Source organism: Gavia stellata, chromosome 18 (genome assembly GCF_030936135.1).
Source record: "Gavia stellata isolate bGavSte3 chromosome 18, bGavSte3.hap2, whole genome shotgun sequence".
Classification (NCBI taxonomy): Eukaryota; Metazoa; Chordata; class Aves; order Gaviiformes; family Gaviidae; genus Gavia; species Gavia stellata.
The window spans coordinates 5,153,248-5,170,563 of record NC_082611.1 but is presented as its reverse complement, the minus strand read 5'-3'; the positions used below and the strand labels follow the sequence as shown (position 1 = coordinate 5,170,563).

Genomic DNA, 17,316 nt, shown 5'->3' with positions numbered 1-17,316 from the left:
CTGAGAACCTGAAGTCATTGCCAACATTGAAATTCATTGTCTGCAGATGCCCAATTAATCAGTGACATCCCGTCCTTAATGCTTCTGTGATACCCTCCTTTTCTCTGGTTGGGCAAATTTCACTCACCCCTGAATCTAAGGCCACAGTTCCTTACCTGTTTCAAGGGAATGTGAAGCTCTGAGTTTTTAAGTGATATGTGTTCAAAAATAGCTACCGATTCTGAAAATGCCGTGTTTGGGGCTGAGATAACTGAAATCAGCTTGATACCCCTGTGATCCTGTGATTATCCATCACAAAATAATGCTTCACTTCAGATCCCTGCATAGGGCCCTCAGTATTCGATCAGTGAGGGACTTCTGGGATGTAAAGATAAAACATTGTCTGATATGAGGAGCAGGATGGGAACATCTGTGTGTGACTGTTCCAGGCCCCTGACATCTCTCGAAGAAAAGAGAATATAGAGAGAGTATACACACTATTTGTACATACTAAATTTACAGCCACTGCATCCCAGCTGACTGGGATATGACTGTGGCAAAAATAGACGTGAAATAACTGTGGCAGAGTTTGTAAAACATGCACATGAAAGAAAACAGGAATAAACGGGACTGTAAGTTATATCTAGGGTAGGATTTTTGTTTCTTCTAATGTCTGCATTTTTCAAATAACAGGTGAAGCCTGAGAATGAATAAAAATGATAATGATTTAAAGCTATCCCGTTATTGGCAACATGCTGTTTGTACATCAGCTCAAACTAAACTGCCAAATTAGGACTCAAATACAGCCATGTGAGCACTTAATTTTTTATGTGTAATTTGCCGTTTCCTTTTCACTTTGACATCTTAGCTACAGTAGCACAGAGGAATCTTATTTGGGATGGAACAGTCTTACAGACTTGCTGCATTGCCACACTGCTGCTGTTTAAGTAGCATGATTCTGGCTTTCAACGTGAAATTGCTGTAAATCTTATTTTGTAGTAGCATGAAATATGATTGGGTGAAGAAAGTAATTTGATAACATGTTTTCTCAACATTCCCCCTTTTACTGTTTGCTGGTTTTATTCCCACATGTTCTGCAGTGTATTATTACCATTGATAATGTAAGATGCAGCCTCCATTTATCAAAAGCAGCTTGTAAAAATATAAATAGTTGGTGTGGAAGGATGGGAAACCAGGGATATGACCATAACAGTGCTGGGTATTTTGACTACCCAAAACACATTTTGCAAAGACTAATAGTGAAATTATTCTTTTTTTTTTATATAGGTGTTCCCATTCCCACCCTGGTCTGGTATAAGGACTCCGTTCCCCTCAGCAAGCTGGAAAATCCCCGCTACAAAGTACTGCTGAGTGGTGGGCTGCGGATCCACACGCTGCGTCCTCAGGACGCTGGAATCTTCCAGTGTTTTGCTAGTAATAAAGCTGGGGAGATACAGACGTACACCTACCTGGATGTAACTAGTGAGTAAGAAGCTGCGATAGAGATCAGTGAGTTCTCTTGTCATTTCTATAGGTGACCCTACATCCATCAGATTTCTCCACCACTCTGTGCTTGTTTAGTTCGACTCGCAGAACCTTGATTTTCATCAAGCATAGCTGCCCTAGCCGTAAGGCACCCCAAAATGCCCTCTGTGGCCTGAACACCGTCTGCTGAAGCCTGTAGAAAAACGTTCCATGACATTAGGGGCTTGAGGTGAACTCTCCTATTTCATGCTACAAAAGGAGAACTTAGTGAAAAGAGAAAAAAAGGTTAATTGTGTAATACTTTTATCTCTCCTTTATACTTAAATAATTTAGTTCTACTCTAATGTAATTCAGTTCTGAATTCAAGCTACTGCTTCATGATTGTGCATGGTATCATTTTATCTGCCTTGTGCTACAGCTACATTTAGTAGGGGAAAGAAAGAAAGTTCAAGTTAAACGTCTCTTTTCTTTTTTTCTTTTGGGCAAGAAGTCTGATTAAATGATTTTGTTAATGAAGTACACTTTTCTCTATGGGAGAATTGGAAATCCTAGCAGTCTCTTTTAAAAGCGATTATTAACAGGCATGTCCGTAATACTTTAACTCTACCTCAGAAAGCTGATTTTTAGCCCAAGAGCAGTTTACACATACTGACCAGAATTCCTACTGGCCTCAGAAAATACATCAGCCCCGGTTCAATATATATCTAGGAAACTGCAGAAAAGAATGTAGTAAGAGAGAAAGAAACTTGGGAAATGTCTTGGATGAGGCTCAGGTTCAAAATTCTTTTGGCTGACATTTAAGTTTCAAAGTTAATGCCTTTCTCAAGTTGCTTTTCATCTTAAAGAACTCTGTTACGAAGATGAAGCAAAATAGTTTTGTTTATCTAGATTTCTCAACTTCCCCCAAACACTCATTTTGAGCTTTGTCTTCCTTCATCTGTAAGCCATCTTACTTGTACATGTACAAGCACTGATAGATTTTTATTTTCCATGCAGGTAATAAACTAAATTAGACAATTCCTAGGAGGTGAATAATGAAAGGTTACAGTCACTGCTGAAAGGTTTTCATGTATTATTGTCATGTCCTTCTCCATCATCAGCTCTATAAAAGGGGATGTAAAGTAGTCCATGATAATAGGTAACGGATCTTTCTAATAGCTGATGCATTGAGTTTTTAAAATTTTTGATTCTAGACATTAAACCAGCATTTATACAGCTTCCAGAGGATACCACTGTTACAGAGGGAATGACCGCAGTGCTAACCTGTGAAGTTTCAGGGGCTCCAAAGCCTGCAATCTCATGGAAGAAAGGTAGCCAGTTATTAAATTGTTGTGGAAAAGCTGTAATCCATGTTTTCTTGTCTCTATTCTCTTTTCTCTGTTCTGAGAGTCTGTAGATCCATTTAGTGAATATTCCTTCATTTCGCTGGTTCTGCGAGCAGAGGGTTTGTGGTGGGGCTGTTGTGAGCCAGTGGCCCGGATAGGCTGTAATAGTCTTTTGGAAGAACTAGAGTTGCAGTGCTTAATCCATGCAGTCTACGTGACACTATTAATGCTATTTCTCCCTCTGTGTTTCAGGAAACCAGATCTTAGCCAGTGGCTCAGTTCAGATTCCTCGCTTCATTCTTCTCGAATCTGGAGGGCTCCAGATAACGCCCGTTTTCCTTCAGGATGCCGGCAATTATACTTGCTGTGCAGTCAACTCTGAAGGAGCTCTGAATGCTTTTGTGATGCTGACAGTGTGGAGTAAGGATAATGCTTTGTTTAAAGTCTAACTTTAATCAAGTATTTATCAGTTTTTGTTGTATGCTCAGGAAATTTTCATAAGTAATTATGCTTTTCTAGTTAATAGAGATACTTGTATGATTTAATAGGAATAATGTATCTATTTTAGGAAACCTATCACAAATACCCTTTTTGATTGTAAAATTATGCATATAAACTTTTATATTTTGTGAAAGGAAGTCTATTTAAATAGAGCTTCAATCACAATTACAATTTTACTCAGGTTTTGCCTTGGCAAATCCCACATTGCAAATCAGACCTATTAACTTGTAGATTTGGCTATTTGCGGTGGGTTTCTGCCTCCAGGAGTCTGCAGACAGTATAGACCAGCCCATGCTGGCACTAAGGCTCTGGGGCCACAGTTACAATGGGTGTGATTTTCCTCATACCTTTGTAATTCTTTGTGGCCCTGGGCACTGTTGGAAGCCAAACCGAAGTACAGTAAACTTCAGCTACTCCCTCGTGCTGCCGGTTGGCACGGCACAGGGCAACCCATGAAATTATTTTTGTCCTTCACCATTTGCCCTTCATCTTTTTTTTTTTTTTTTTTTAATTTCCTTTATTGGGGTAGAGAGTCTGATCCAACAGGTTCCCCTGTGTTACTCCTAAGTGAGTTCAATTTAAGTGTAACGTGTTTTTTGCTGCTAAAGCTAGGAAATAATGATACTTGAGCTGGGACTGAAAATAATTAAAAACAATGAAGATGATGATAAATACAAAGGCGTTGTGGCCCCCTCTCCTTTCCTGCGCTTGAAGTACTGATTACGCTGCTGATGTGTGGTGCATATTTGACATTTGTTAATCCTAAAACTGCGCAAGTTAAATCAGGAACATTTTGCCTTTTGAACTTGGGAATACCTGAAAACGCTACTGGCAGTAAATGTGATGTACATATGTCATATGGCCATCATATTTATATCTTACTGACAATACAGAGTTGGCATACATATCAGGATGCTGTAAAATGAACGATATCCAGGTGTATGGATCAAGTAAAGGAGATCCTTTGTATTAATTCTCAAAGGCATAGGTTCTTATATGTATTAAAGATAGTTCCTGTTCATTGTACTGCATTGGAGAGGGGAAAGAAAAGTGAGTATAACCTAATATTTGTGTAGCACAGGACTGTTACAAAGCTAGAAGGCATACCTAGGTACATCAGGAATAATGCTAAAAATTTCGTGCTATCAGAGTTAGCTTTTGATTTTGCTGATGATTTCTTCTTGTGCATGTATGAGAGAGCTCAGTAGATGCTGATTGTCTCTGTAGGGATTTAGGACTGATGAACATTATCCACATATCTTCTACGCTCATCCTAATTGTCTACCTGCCTCAGCTGATGCTATCTGCTGCTGCTACTGTGTGTTAAGCATAACAGAGATCTTTCACACCAGATCTGGTTGCTGTAGTTACAGCAATTATTGTGTTCTGGGTCTCCAGAAGGTGCTTAAATAAAGATGTTTTGAAACATTTGAATAAACAGCATATCTATCTTATATGGAAAATTCAGACTACCAGAAGCTCCTCCTCCTTCAACCTCTTTCCTGGATTTGACCAGATTGTAGGGTACCCTTTAAGTTTTCCTTGTTCTGGATTTTTCTAGTGTATTCTTCTTTGCACAGATTTTCTTTTTGTTTTCCCTGCTCCAAACAGTGTGACTTGTTTCCTGGCTCAGTGTATGTCTGGATTCACTCACAATCCATTACAAACATACTTGCTGCCTTATGACTTTAGGGAGTTGCCGTAGATGCTTACCACAAGACAAGTGAGAGTTAGGACAGCTTTAGCACTCTTCCTACTGGGATCACTGCCGACTCGGACTCGTGCCCTCTGCTGCTTTTGCTTCTCTGCACCCCACAGCGTTCCACCTCTTCTTGAGGCAGTGACATGAGAGGGAGGGGAGCCTTCACAGCAAAGGCTTGAAGAGGAATGGCCTGCTTGCTTTGAATGACGAATGTTCAGTTGCCTGCTCTCTGGGTGAATACCCAAGTCAAAATGCTGTAATTTCACCTGAACTGTGGCTTGTGTTCCTTTCAGATCGCACTTTCATTGTTCACCCTCCTGAGGATAGCACTGTGATCAAAGGAACCACAGCCACTCTGCGATGTGAAGCGACTCATGATCCTAGAATTTCAATCAGGTTGGTGGTGTCAGTTCTTGTTTGTGTGGTTTATCCAAGCTTAATTTTATAAGCTTTATGAATAGCATTAGGTGGAAAGTTTCAGGACCCCAGATTTTAACACCAGACCCCTGATTACTGCGTTATAAGGTTGTACACTGTATCATTAATCATACAAACCCCATCTCCCATTTCAGCCTTATGTATTATTTACAATGAGCTATGTTCCACTTCATGACTTCAATATAGCCTTTCATGATTTTACTGTCAAGGTTAATACACTATCAATAAAGCCAACTTGTCAGAAGCTGATACTTAATGAGAGTAAAAGCCAAAGAGAAGGAATAGGATTTTAGAAGTGTTTACATTGGGGTGCATGAAAGCAGCACAAGAGATGCCCGTGTTCTTGGAAACAACTCAATAACTAGGGGCTCTGTTCTGCTTTAACTGTGTAAAGGAAAACAGACTTTGAGCTATTAACATTTGCACTAGAGCATTTAGAGGAAGCTCACAGTTTTAAAACAAATTTACCACGAAAATTCATGTAGTCTGAAAGCAACATAAATGAAAGAAAATACAAGGAAGAACTTGGAGTGTGCTAGAAGGGCGAACTGCAGAAAGAACTTCGGAAAGAGAAATACAGGTGTAGAAATTTCATGTGAACATACTTAATTATAAGACCATCGACTATACACATCTCTGACATGTTGGTATGTATGTGTTTTAACAGATGAGCTCTAGTAAACCTTGTCACAGCAGTTTAAGATGTTACTGATTACAGCAGTCTAAGGTTATTACAGTCTTAGAGATGGGCCAACACCTCAGCTGTTAACTGCAGAGTATGATATTCTAGTTTAAAATGCTGACAAAGGTGGACTTTAGAACTTGGACATGAGTGCTTCACCTTTTCCATGTAAAATATATAGTATTGGTTGTAAAATATATAGTAACTTGGACGCAATTACATTTCTCATTCTGATCACTGATCTAAACCTAAAATTTGTAAAAGGCACTGTTCCTGAAAGTAACTGTAGGGGCCTGTCATTTTTTAACATGTGATTACAGAAGCTGCTATCTTATTGGCAGTTCAAATAAATCTATTTTGAAGTGAGTAATTATTAACTGAAGCATTGTAATGCTCAGGTATGTTTGGAAGAAGGACAGCGTTGTAATAAATCCATCCAGCAGTTCCAGGATCACAGTAGAGAAAGATGGAACCCTTCTCATCAGCCAGACATGGTCAGGTGACATCGGAGACTACACCTGTGAGGTCATTTCTTTTGGAGGAAATGACTCCAAAATGGCTCGACTAGAAGTGATGTGAGTATTTCACCTTAAATACACACTATGCTTGGTTTCAGATACCCTTGGGCATTTTTCTAGCATTTCATTCTAGGAGATCTGGGGAGTCTGTAAGTTTGGTTTTTGGTGTGGGTTTTTTAGGGGAAAGTAAACCTGGCTAATTCCTAATTAAGCTGCCTTGAAATATGTCCTCCCTTTTGCATGCTGCCACGCTGCTTGGAATTCCAAGTAACTGGAGCCTTGGAAGTTACTTCCAAGTAACTGCATCTCTCTGAATCCCCCTGTGTACATGTCTATCTGGTTGGGTGATTGAGCTCAAGGGATAACGATTAAGAGGTTGTAGTCCACCTGAAGCCAGTAACAAGTGGACTGCCGCAGGGGAATCTAATTGGGCATGTCCTGTCCAGCATCGTTATCAGCGATCTGAATGAGGTGTTGGAGTGCATGCTTATCAAGTTTGTAGGTGACACCAAATGGGTGGGGGACAGTTGAGATACACTGGAGGGCAGGACCACCATTCAGAAGAGGGACCTAGATAGGCTGAGAAATGGGCCAACAGGAACCTTATGAAATTCAGCAAGGACAGATGCAATGTCCGCATCTGGGGAGTAATAACCTTTTGCAGTAATACGCTTTGGGCACTGGCTGGCTGGTGGCAGTTCTGCTGGAAAGAACCTGGGGATCTTGGTGGACAGCAGCTGAACATGAGCCAACTGTGTGCCCTGGCAGCAGAAAAGGCTAACAGCATCCTGGGCTGTATTAACACAAGCACAGTAGGTTCATGGGCACAATTACCCCCTTTTTATTTGACACTTACTAGTCTACATCTGCAATACTGTCTCCAGTTTTCAAGACCAGACTGGCTAAACTGGTCTGATCTCACGGCTGACCCTGCTTTGAGCAGGAGGTTGGACCGGAGACCTCCTGAGGTCCCTTCCAGCCGGAATCCTTCTGTTACCCCATGCTGTAGGGCTTTTCCATAAAGCCCAGGTGCTGTGCTGTGATGCCAAGGTTATAAGAAAATGTATTCCTACTTTTAGTATTTTTTCTCTGTTAAACATATATCAGAATAGCTGGTCCCTGGACAGGCATTGCTTACTCTTACATTCTCTTTATACGTAGGTTTTCAGGGGGAAAAATATTTTTATGTATGCCTTTATTCCTAAGGATCTTTAAAAATAAAGACAAGCAAATGTTTCAAGTGCAGTTCAGCTCTGAAAAAGGATTATAAAAATGTCATTACGGGGTTCCGTATTTTCTATTTCTGTCATTCCACTGGGGTGAAGTGCACTTCCATTTTATTTTTATCACTAAAAGCAACAACTGTGGTTTTGGTACATGTGTGGAGCAGATCAAATGAATAAGAAGGTAATGTTTTATGTAGATTTTTTTTTATTTATTTATTTGAGTAGTGCCGCATGCTTTAATTTAGCTAGAATTGCATCCGTTTCTGCCGGTCATGCCTGATCTCTCTGAGAAGATGGCAACTTCTGCTGTTGGCAGTGTAATGAGTTCACCTCCGAGATTTGCTATGCAGAGAGCTGTTTGATACAGCATTATTCTGACAGTGCCAAGGCTAGATCAGATGCCCGTTTTCAGAGAGCGGTCATACATTCTTTCTCTAATTAAGCACTCCTCAGCTCTCCTCCCAGAGTGCATTTTACTGCTGGTTTGAATCCAAGAGCAGAAGACAATTCAAAATATATTGCTACTATATAACCATACTTGCTTTTCTCGGAGGCAGTTTTTGAATGGAGGGCAGAAAATTATGGAGTAAAGGCTGAAAAGAATGTTAAAATCTGGACTCCGAAGCAAAGTTATAAATATGTGCTAAACACTTCAGCAGTCTGACCACTTCCTAATACTAAATAGCAAAAGATGCCCTATGCAACCCAGTACAGCACAGCAGATGTATTTACTTGCTGTTCCCCGTTGACCAGTGAGGAACAGTTTTATACTCCATAAAACTCGAGCTAAAAGTTAACTGGGAGAGGCACGTCTCGTGTACATTGCTGAGGCTGCTTTCTTGCACCCAGCTTGCTCCAGTTGTGTTGGCTGGCTCTCCATGTGCTGAGACTGGCTCTTAATCCTGGATCTCCGCTTCCTCCGATGTTCTGCTGCTGATCACTTATGACCTGTTTTTCCTGGAGGAATTAAAGAAATATATCAGACCCACTCTTTTAGAGGACTTCAGTAACTGATAAGTCACTCAATCATACCTTGAATTGTGACATTTTATTTCGAAGTAGTGCTGCAGGTAGTGCAATAATGCCAAAAAACATTGCATTCCTTTGCAGCTTTCATCATTATCGTTTGGCTCAGCAGCACAAATCTGCTACAAATAGAGATACATGATACAACAGAAGTGAAATGAAGAAGAAAATATGTGGAAAGAAAACGTCTGAAGTAAAGCTTAAATTAAATTCTAGCTCGTATACGAATGACAGATCTATAACATTCCCTATTCTCCCAGATAATTCTCTTGTGCCAAACATTAACAAACAGGGCATGTACATTCCCATCGATGAGCACTTACACTTCAGTGCCTTGAGTACCACTAATGTCAGACAAATGTTCAAAGGAGGCCTTTCAACCAATTACAGACTGGAGCGGTCTACCAACGGATAATATCCTAGCCTTACCTAGCTTTATCTCACAACTCCAATTGTCTCTCCACCTTTTTTCCCCCAGGAACCAATGTGTCCCTCCTCTACCTCTAGGCATGTCAAGAGAAATTTCCAAAGGCACAAATAAGTTTGTTACGAATTTCTATTCAAACTGATTTAATTCAAAACCATTGACCTTCAGGGTGACCGTCAGTTATTTAATCTCTGAGTGGTCTGGTTTTCTAACCTGTGAAAAGAAAGCAAGAAAACTTTCTTCCTTTGTATTCCCTTGTTGGAAGACGGGCTTGGGGAAAAAGGTACTGTTTCTTGGTAGGAGAACATACACTGATAGCACAGCATGGTATACATTGGTGGTGCAAGCAGAATGGATCATTTTTCTCAGCATGTCTATGAAGAAATAAAATATTTGAAAAGGAAAGCCAGGAAACTAATGAAGAACTTGCTAAAGTGCAGCCAAAGGTTACCTTGCTCATCAATTTTGCATTGATGGTACTTGGGCACAGAAACTAATTGCTAGTCAAGGTACTCTATTCATTCATTTGTCTTCCCTCTAAATGTGTTTATTCTTCATGAACATCACTTGATTTGATTTGCACAAGGTAAAACATTTGCGAGTGATGTTTCTCTTCTGCAAGAAATAGATTTTAATTTTTTGCTGTCTTTTTTTCTCCTAGAAGAGCTTTTTGACTGCAAATACAGAAACATTTCCAGGTCTTTTGGTGATGAGCTTGTGCTTCTCTTGCATTCCTCCATGTCATAGGATTCGGTCCTGAAAATAGTTGTATGTTATGAAACATCCCAGCTTCATTTAGCTTACTTTTATAGACCTGTAAATACCAGACTGAAATACCTATAGAGGAAAAAACGCTTGCTCCTAAAGCTGCATAAGCTGAGTTATCACAATGTATCGTTCACCTGATAGGAAACTCTGCTGGTTCCAGCAGCTCAAAGTATCCTGAGGATTCTCAGTGTATATAAAATATGCAGAATTACCACTATCTATGCCTGATGATACCTGCTGCTCGGTATCAGCCTGTCTGCAGTCCATACTAAAGAATCTCTTTGTTGTATGAATGTGACTGAAAAGTATGGTAATGCTGCATTGTTGGAAAATCAAAGCCCTGTACAAGCCTCTGTTATGTCACAACATATAGTAAAATCTTTTAGGCTCTTTCTCTATGCAAAAATGTGGGGAGGACAATGTAATACAAAAATAGACAATTTATTCCTGGCAGCAAGTTAATCTTCTTTCAGTTCTCTTTCACCAGAGAAAGAACTATTATTGTTCTGTCGTCTTCAAAAGCAGGAAAGGGGAGCTAACCACTTACAATAAAACCCAGTGGGTTGCCAAGAATGCACAGTATTGCCTTCGTCGATCATTTATACATGACTTTTGATACCCTTTTTACTAGAGTATTTCTAATTGCTGCTACTTCCAATTTCCTCCCAATATATCCGATGAAAATAGCTTGATTACTAAAAATAAAATCAGTAAGACCAATGCAGAGTAACAGATCAAAATGATGTCTCGTTACAAACTTATCTTCATATGGATCCCATATCCCTCGGTTCCAATAGCCCATCTCTTTTCCTTTCTGCAGGGAGTGAAAACAGGAAGGATGTCAAACTTGAAAATATATTATTCCTTCCTCACTGGAAAGAAAGCTTATATTTATTTTTCCACGCTCTCTATTGAGATGTCGTCCAAGAAGTAAGGTTCACTGCTAAGTCTAAATGCACTTGATACTCAAAAGAGAAAAACCACCTGGAAATACACTCAGAAATACAATTGTGTCTGTTCGTCATCGAAGGTATATCAGAAACGTAGGTGTTTTTAGCAAAAAGAAAGCATAAAATTCAAAAGCGTTTCCCAAGTCATCTGTAGATTAGAGCTTGTGGTGGCCACCGAAACGAAACGGGAAATAAATCTGAGCGCTCTGGGACTTGGCAAGCCTTTCATTTCAAAAAACCCACCTCGTTATAGGCCTGCGAGAGACAAAAAACCTCAGAACTAATGGATGCCTTGCAAGAATCCTTCTTGTGTTTAGAAATTGGAGAGGATTCTTTTGCAAGAGAAACTGGAAAGTCCTGAGCAACAGATGACATGTTTCTTAATTTAAAACATTATTAACTTTTATGAGCAAAGCCATCAGGGCTGAGTGCTTTGTTAGGCTTCCTGCCTCAACTTCTTACCCTGTTGTCGGGTCTAGCAGATGAACCACCTGCTCCTGAGGAAAACTTGTATAGCGGGGCTGATTTAGGAAATCATTTATGAAATAGGAGTGGGGCTTTTTATAAACTGACAAGAAAACTTGTTTAATCTCCCTTGCCTTTTTAGTAATCCCCTCTTCAGTCACAGTCGCTCTAATTACCTGCTGTTGGACCATTTTTCTCCGAAATCTCTCCAAACCATGTCTGGTTTATTTCCCTCAGCAAATAGTCTGCTTTTAGCTAATTTTATAAACACTCTATGTGTTTGCTGAGTGAATTTTTCAGCTGCCCTCTGGCAGTGATGAGCTGACTCAAAACATTAGCCTTTCTGTCTTAAATGAGTATCATCTGCAACTAGCTAATATTTCTCTCCTGGATTGTCGCAATGACTTCATGTTCTTTTCTTGCAAATCTCCTATTTTAATTGCTTTGTCAGAGTCCCCTCAGGTCACCTTGGTGGCTATGCCATTAACCCTGGGCTTATCTATCAATTACAGATTTAAAAGTGTCCATATACATATTTTCCTATTATACAAAGTAAGTTATGGAAAACTTGCCTCCATGCAACTCTTCAGCATTAGAGGAGTGAGGTCTTAAGATATCCTCTACTGAAAAACCTTCAGATATTTCCTGTTTGGGGCTTCAGTGAATTTAAAAAAAGAAAGATGATAATGCTGGAAATAAACTTCCAGTGTCCGATCAAGGGCTGTTCTGTGCCCTGGGTGTTACTATACTAAACCTCATCCACTTTCTTGGGGTATCAAAGTTGAGCAGTTCTAGTCCAAGGTCCTTCTCATCCTGAAGAAGGGTTGAAACTACCATTCCCTGCAATGGTTTCTTGGATGTTAGCGGCAAGGAAAAGTAATTCTCTTCAAGGGAAAAAAGAAGCAATGATCTCTTTTTGGGAACGTGAATATTCGTGATGGTGGTACAGGTCTCATTTATCATCCCTTGTGGTAGCAAATGAGAAGGGGACAAAGTGTAAGTGCTTGCTAAAGTAAGAATTACTATTTATTAATCTCTGCTTTTGTGTACTACAAAGAGAGAAGTACACTTCTGTGCTGAAATGTCTTTGTAGTTTTAAATATTTATTTCTGTCCAGGTGTGTTTCTTAGGCACTTGTTATGTCTGCCTTGAGGGATTTAAATCTGTAAGCACCATCTGTTGCTGTTCAGTGTGGACACATATGGCTAAAGAATATGTTATTAGTGGAGATAGGTGTACTGTATGGCTGCTGCAGCTCACGCTACTCAATCTCTGTCTGAACAGAAAGTGCCCGTTTCCTTCACGCTGCTGACTGATTACCATTTTGTGTCAATCTAAGAGAATAATCAACTAAACCCAAATCCTAAGCAAAAAAACCCCACGTTTAAACTCGGTTTGTGCGTTAAAAAACATGAAAAAGGGAATGTTCCCTCTCCTCCAAAAGTCTTCTGAGACTTGGACCCTAAGAAGAGACTGAGCTGTAAAGTCTTTCTTAGTCCTCAAACGAGCTGTTAATTCAACCCTTTTAAATGTACGGGGAAACAAGATTAACTGGTAAATGCATACCCTGGAACTATCCTTAATACATTCCAGGAGTGTTTATTTAGTTCCCAGAGAAGGAGTGACACAGGGCGAAGTTTGCTGTGAGCTCCCCCTCAGCCGTTCCCCTGACATTGTTCCCTGTGTGAGCATCGTCCTCTGGAAGCAGCTGAAGCCACAGCCCGGCTCTGAGCTCTTCCCCCCAGGGCCTGGCGATAAGGGAAGTGGGGCCTGGGACTTCCCTGAGCCATGTCGCAACAAGACGTTTCCCCTTCTTTCCTTCGGTAATTTCCTTTGCCAGCTTAATCACAAAAACAACTCTTCCAACCAGCTCGCTTAGGACATAATATGATAAATTGTAGTGGAGGTTTTATGTTTATTATAATTTCATGTTTCATTCAAAATTAAGTAGCACACTCCTGTAGTCCCTGGGTAAATGGCCATATCTTAAATCCCCACTCCACCCTTTTGAAATCACAGGTTTATCCTGCCAGTTTGCCTTGCAGGCCGGCTGCCCTCCTACTTTGTTTCCAGGCCTCCCTCTTCCCTAAACTTCTTTATCCAAAATTTTGCAGTGCTCTGGTCAAAATCTGCTTCTGTTGGGCCCACACACTCCTTCCTGCGCCTGATGTTTCTTCCAGCCTAAAACTGAGGGTGTCTTAGCTGGCAGTGCATCAGAAGCCTGGAGCTCGGTTGTGCATGCCCAGACCTGAGCGAGAACCTGGTCAGCCTAAACTCCTCATAATCAAGGCGTCTTGAACGAGTCATTTAATGAAGTTAGATCTGAATCACCCCCTGAGGTGCCATTCCATGTTTACTACAGAAGGAGCCTGGGGTGACTGTGCTACTAATTTGGTTAGGGGTTTAAAGTCAAATGAGATGAGATGACACTTTGAGTCCCAGGTTTAGCCTTAGGAAGCATCAACCCTTCTAATCTACAGAGAGGAGGGCAGGTGAGTGTCTTCCACTTGTGTTCTCATTGTCTGTGTGTTTTTCTTGCCACTCCTTGGCTCTTCCTGCAACTTTTTTTTTGACATTAACTCCACAGCATGTAGCCATCACAAAAGCATACAGTTTTAACAGAAAAATGATAAAACTATTGTTTGGCTCTCTGTATGCTCCTCAATCTTCCAGTAGAAACCCAAATCCAGAACATTTCTTGTTCTGGCTTAAAGCCAGACTCTGTATTTGCTTTTGTGAGTGGCTAAGGAGTTGTGGTTTTTAAATAACTGTAAGCCTTCAGTAGCATGATACATTACAACCAGAAATTACTACGTTTTTAAATTAAGTGTGTGAGGTACCCTTGCGGCTTTCTGCTCTGGCCAGAGCAGATCAGCAGTGGTGCACGCTGAGGGAAGGGTTGCCCTCAGCTTTTCTGGGGAGGAGCAATAGATTGCATGGGTAAAAACTCGTCCTCCTTGCTTTTCCTTCACTCCGAGATCCTTGTCCTCCTCAGGAACCAGGATGATAAGGAGCAGAAATCAGGCTCAGATATAACGGCTGAAGGGCTCTTATCACTTAATGCAGATCAACGTTTAAGGGATGTAGCAGAATTTAGTTTTCTCACTGCACCATGCAGCCTCCGACTTTCAGCCAATGAGTACAAATGAAATGTTTTTCCACAAATTGCCTTTATGTGGAGAAATTACACGTGTTAATTGAGCTGCTGTGTTATTTTTGTTTTCTAATGTTTCATTTTGTATTTCCATGGGGTTTTCTGCAGGCATTTTCACTACATTTTCTGGTTGGGTGCTTCCAAAAAAATCCTTATTACAGGAAGGAAAGATTCTACCCATGACAGGATAAGCCTGAATCCGCGAGTAAATCAAGCTGTTCTGTAGCCTAAGAATACATATGGTAATTTTGATTAGTAGCTCTATATGGATAGTGTCAATGTCTTCTGCTTCCTTGAGTATGAAAAATTCCATGTTAAATCATATCTCCCATGTGGTTTACTGTTCATATGTATTACTGCTGTCATATTGCTAGGGCATCATCGTAAGAAGGGGAAAAAAGTGAGAGAGGAAATTTATTGACCAACTTGTCTCAATCAAAAACAGTATGAAAACTGGCTTTTTTCCACATTACCAACATTTCCATTAGCTGTTCTAAGCATCAGCCTTGGGACTTTCAGTATAATTTTTTTTTTTTTCCAAATAGGATAAAATTGTGAAGACTTCAGAGATGTCTTTCATTTATTTAATTGTACACTAGCTGCTGGTAGTTTTATATCTATCATCATACAAGTCTGATGTCGTGTGCCTTTAACTGCCTGTAAGCCTGTAGCTGAATGAAATGTAGATTGATTTTTCTGTGCTGTTTTTTCCTCCCTTTCTCTTTTCCTTAACAGTGAGCTGCCTCATTCCCCTCAGAATCTTCTGGCCACTCTAAATTCCTCATACAGCCGCAGCGTGATGCTCTCCTGGGTGCGTCCCTTTGATGGAAACAGCCCTGTTCTCTACTACATGGTCGAGCTCTCTGAGAACAGTGAGTAAAGTCAAATATGTTTCAACCTCATGTTCTTCTTAATTATTCAGCCTTCTTTCAGACTCACCTTTTACCAGAGCTACTAACAACATGTTACTACTGTTTGCAAAATGAGAGGATGTGCACTAAGGGGAAGCCCTGGGTTTTACGCTCAACTATTCACACACTGGAAGAGTTAAACAATGAAAAGAGGCCTGAGATGGTGGAACTGTTGTACAGGAAAGCCTTAGTTTCACCACCAGCATTGCCAGCTAGACTTGAGGCACAGCAGCTCATTCATCAGTGCTTCTGTTGGACATCCGTAAAATACCGGTAGTCAGATTTTATTTCTTCCCATTGTTGTCTTTTGCTCTGGGTTCATAGATATCCTGATGCATTTAGAGCCCCAATTATACCTGAAAAAAGCAGGCAGTATGATAACATAAGGAACCAATGCTCTGTCAGAGGAACAAACTTGAATGTCAATAGGAGCTACTATCTTATCTGTATATCGGTTCATGTAATTTCTCCACTTTCCCCAGGTTATCATTTTACACCCTTCTTTTAGGTAGTTGATTGAGGATGCTTAACTGTAAAATATCCAGATATCTAGCTTCATGGGTTACAAACCCGGTCATTGCGAATTGCTACTTCTCACAGTTTTGTCATGCTGTACATCTGGTCCTTTGTGGCTCTCGGTTTGCAAGGTTATTCAGGGACACTGCTAATGCCTCTTTAGGAGTTGATGGAAAGATGAGGTTATATGGAAATCGGTCACCTTGGCAATACTTTCTAATCTCTATCAGCCTAGGAGCTGGAAATTCAAGCCTAACAATTGATTCTTGATGAAAAAATTAAGAGCATCACTTTTTCTGACATGTGGAAATTAGCCACTGCATAACTGAATGTGAAACAGTCCTGATTTCTGATTATCTAGAGAGTAGCATTTTGTTTTGCCACACAGAGAGCTTGAGATGAAACTTGAGCTTCAGATCACATACAACCCTTTTGCTTTGCAGGCTGGAGTGCATAACTTTTCAGATGTGGAGGTCCCAGAACTGATGATCTTGACATCTGTTAAGCAAAGTGCGGTTTTCTAATCCTAGCAGAAATCCCAAGTCACGCCCAGAACTGCTGTCCTTAAAACAGTTCTTTTTGAGCAAAGACTCCTGATCTTTTTGTAACAAATGACTGAGAAAATTCAGTGCTCTGCACTCACACCCCTTCTCAACCTTTTTATCACCACCTTTTTTATCGTCACTCTTCTCTCCTTCCCCTCCTATCGACTACAGGCCAGTAACTGCCTTTTTGCTTTTCCTTACCTGTTTTTTCACCCAAGGACATTACCCTTGCGTTTCATGTTTCCCAGTGGCTTTGACAATGACAAGCTAATAAACTCCCAGTCTGGGAACACGATGCAAAGGTACTAGAGCTGTATTTACATAGAGGCAGCACAGAGCTGGCAGAACATACGCACTTGGGTCCTGTGCTGGGCTGCATTGATTGGGAAGAGTCACTGAAAGAGGAGGCAGCTCGCTCAGTGCCAGGAGAAGTTTGAAAGATCTTCAGATGCCTTTCCAGCAAGGATGCTTTGCAGTTGTTCTAGTATAGGAATGGGGTAAATGTGCCTTCGTTCTGAAAATGCTATAATTCATTCACTGAAATTTGTAGAAGGCTCAGCAAAAATCAGGTATAGTTCTCCAGAAATCATGCAGACAGTCCCTCAGAACTCCACAGGATCCTGTGAACCCTCGCTCACTCCATGATAGAGCCAATAATTTTGGCTGATGGCTTTGCAGTCTACCACTGAGAGAGTCTC

General features: G+C 40.6%; 1 protein-coding gene across 1 annotated transcript in view; it reads left to right on the top strand.

Moving 5' to 3' along the window:
• SDK1 (sidekick cell adhesion molecule 1) overlaps window positions 1-17,316 on the top strand; it is a 419,880-nt gene that overhangs the window by 279,851 nt on the left and 122,713 nt on the right. The window contains exons 9-14 of the mRNA XM_059826302.1: window positions 1,267-1,461; window positions 2,658-2,774; window positions 3,042-3,209; window positions 5,286-5,388; window positions 6,511-6,687; window positions 15,382-15,518. Of these exons, the coding sequence (XP_059682285.1) occupies window positions 1,267-1,461; window positions 2,658-2,774; window positions 3,042-3,209; window positions 5,286-5,388; window positions 6,511-6,687; window positions 15,382-15,518 (897 nt within the window). The remainder of the gene's footprint in view (window positions 1-1,266; window positions 1,462-2,657; window positions 2,775-3,041; window positions 3,210-5,285; window positions 5,389-6,510; window positions 6,688-15,381; window positions 15,519-17,316) is intronic.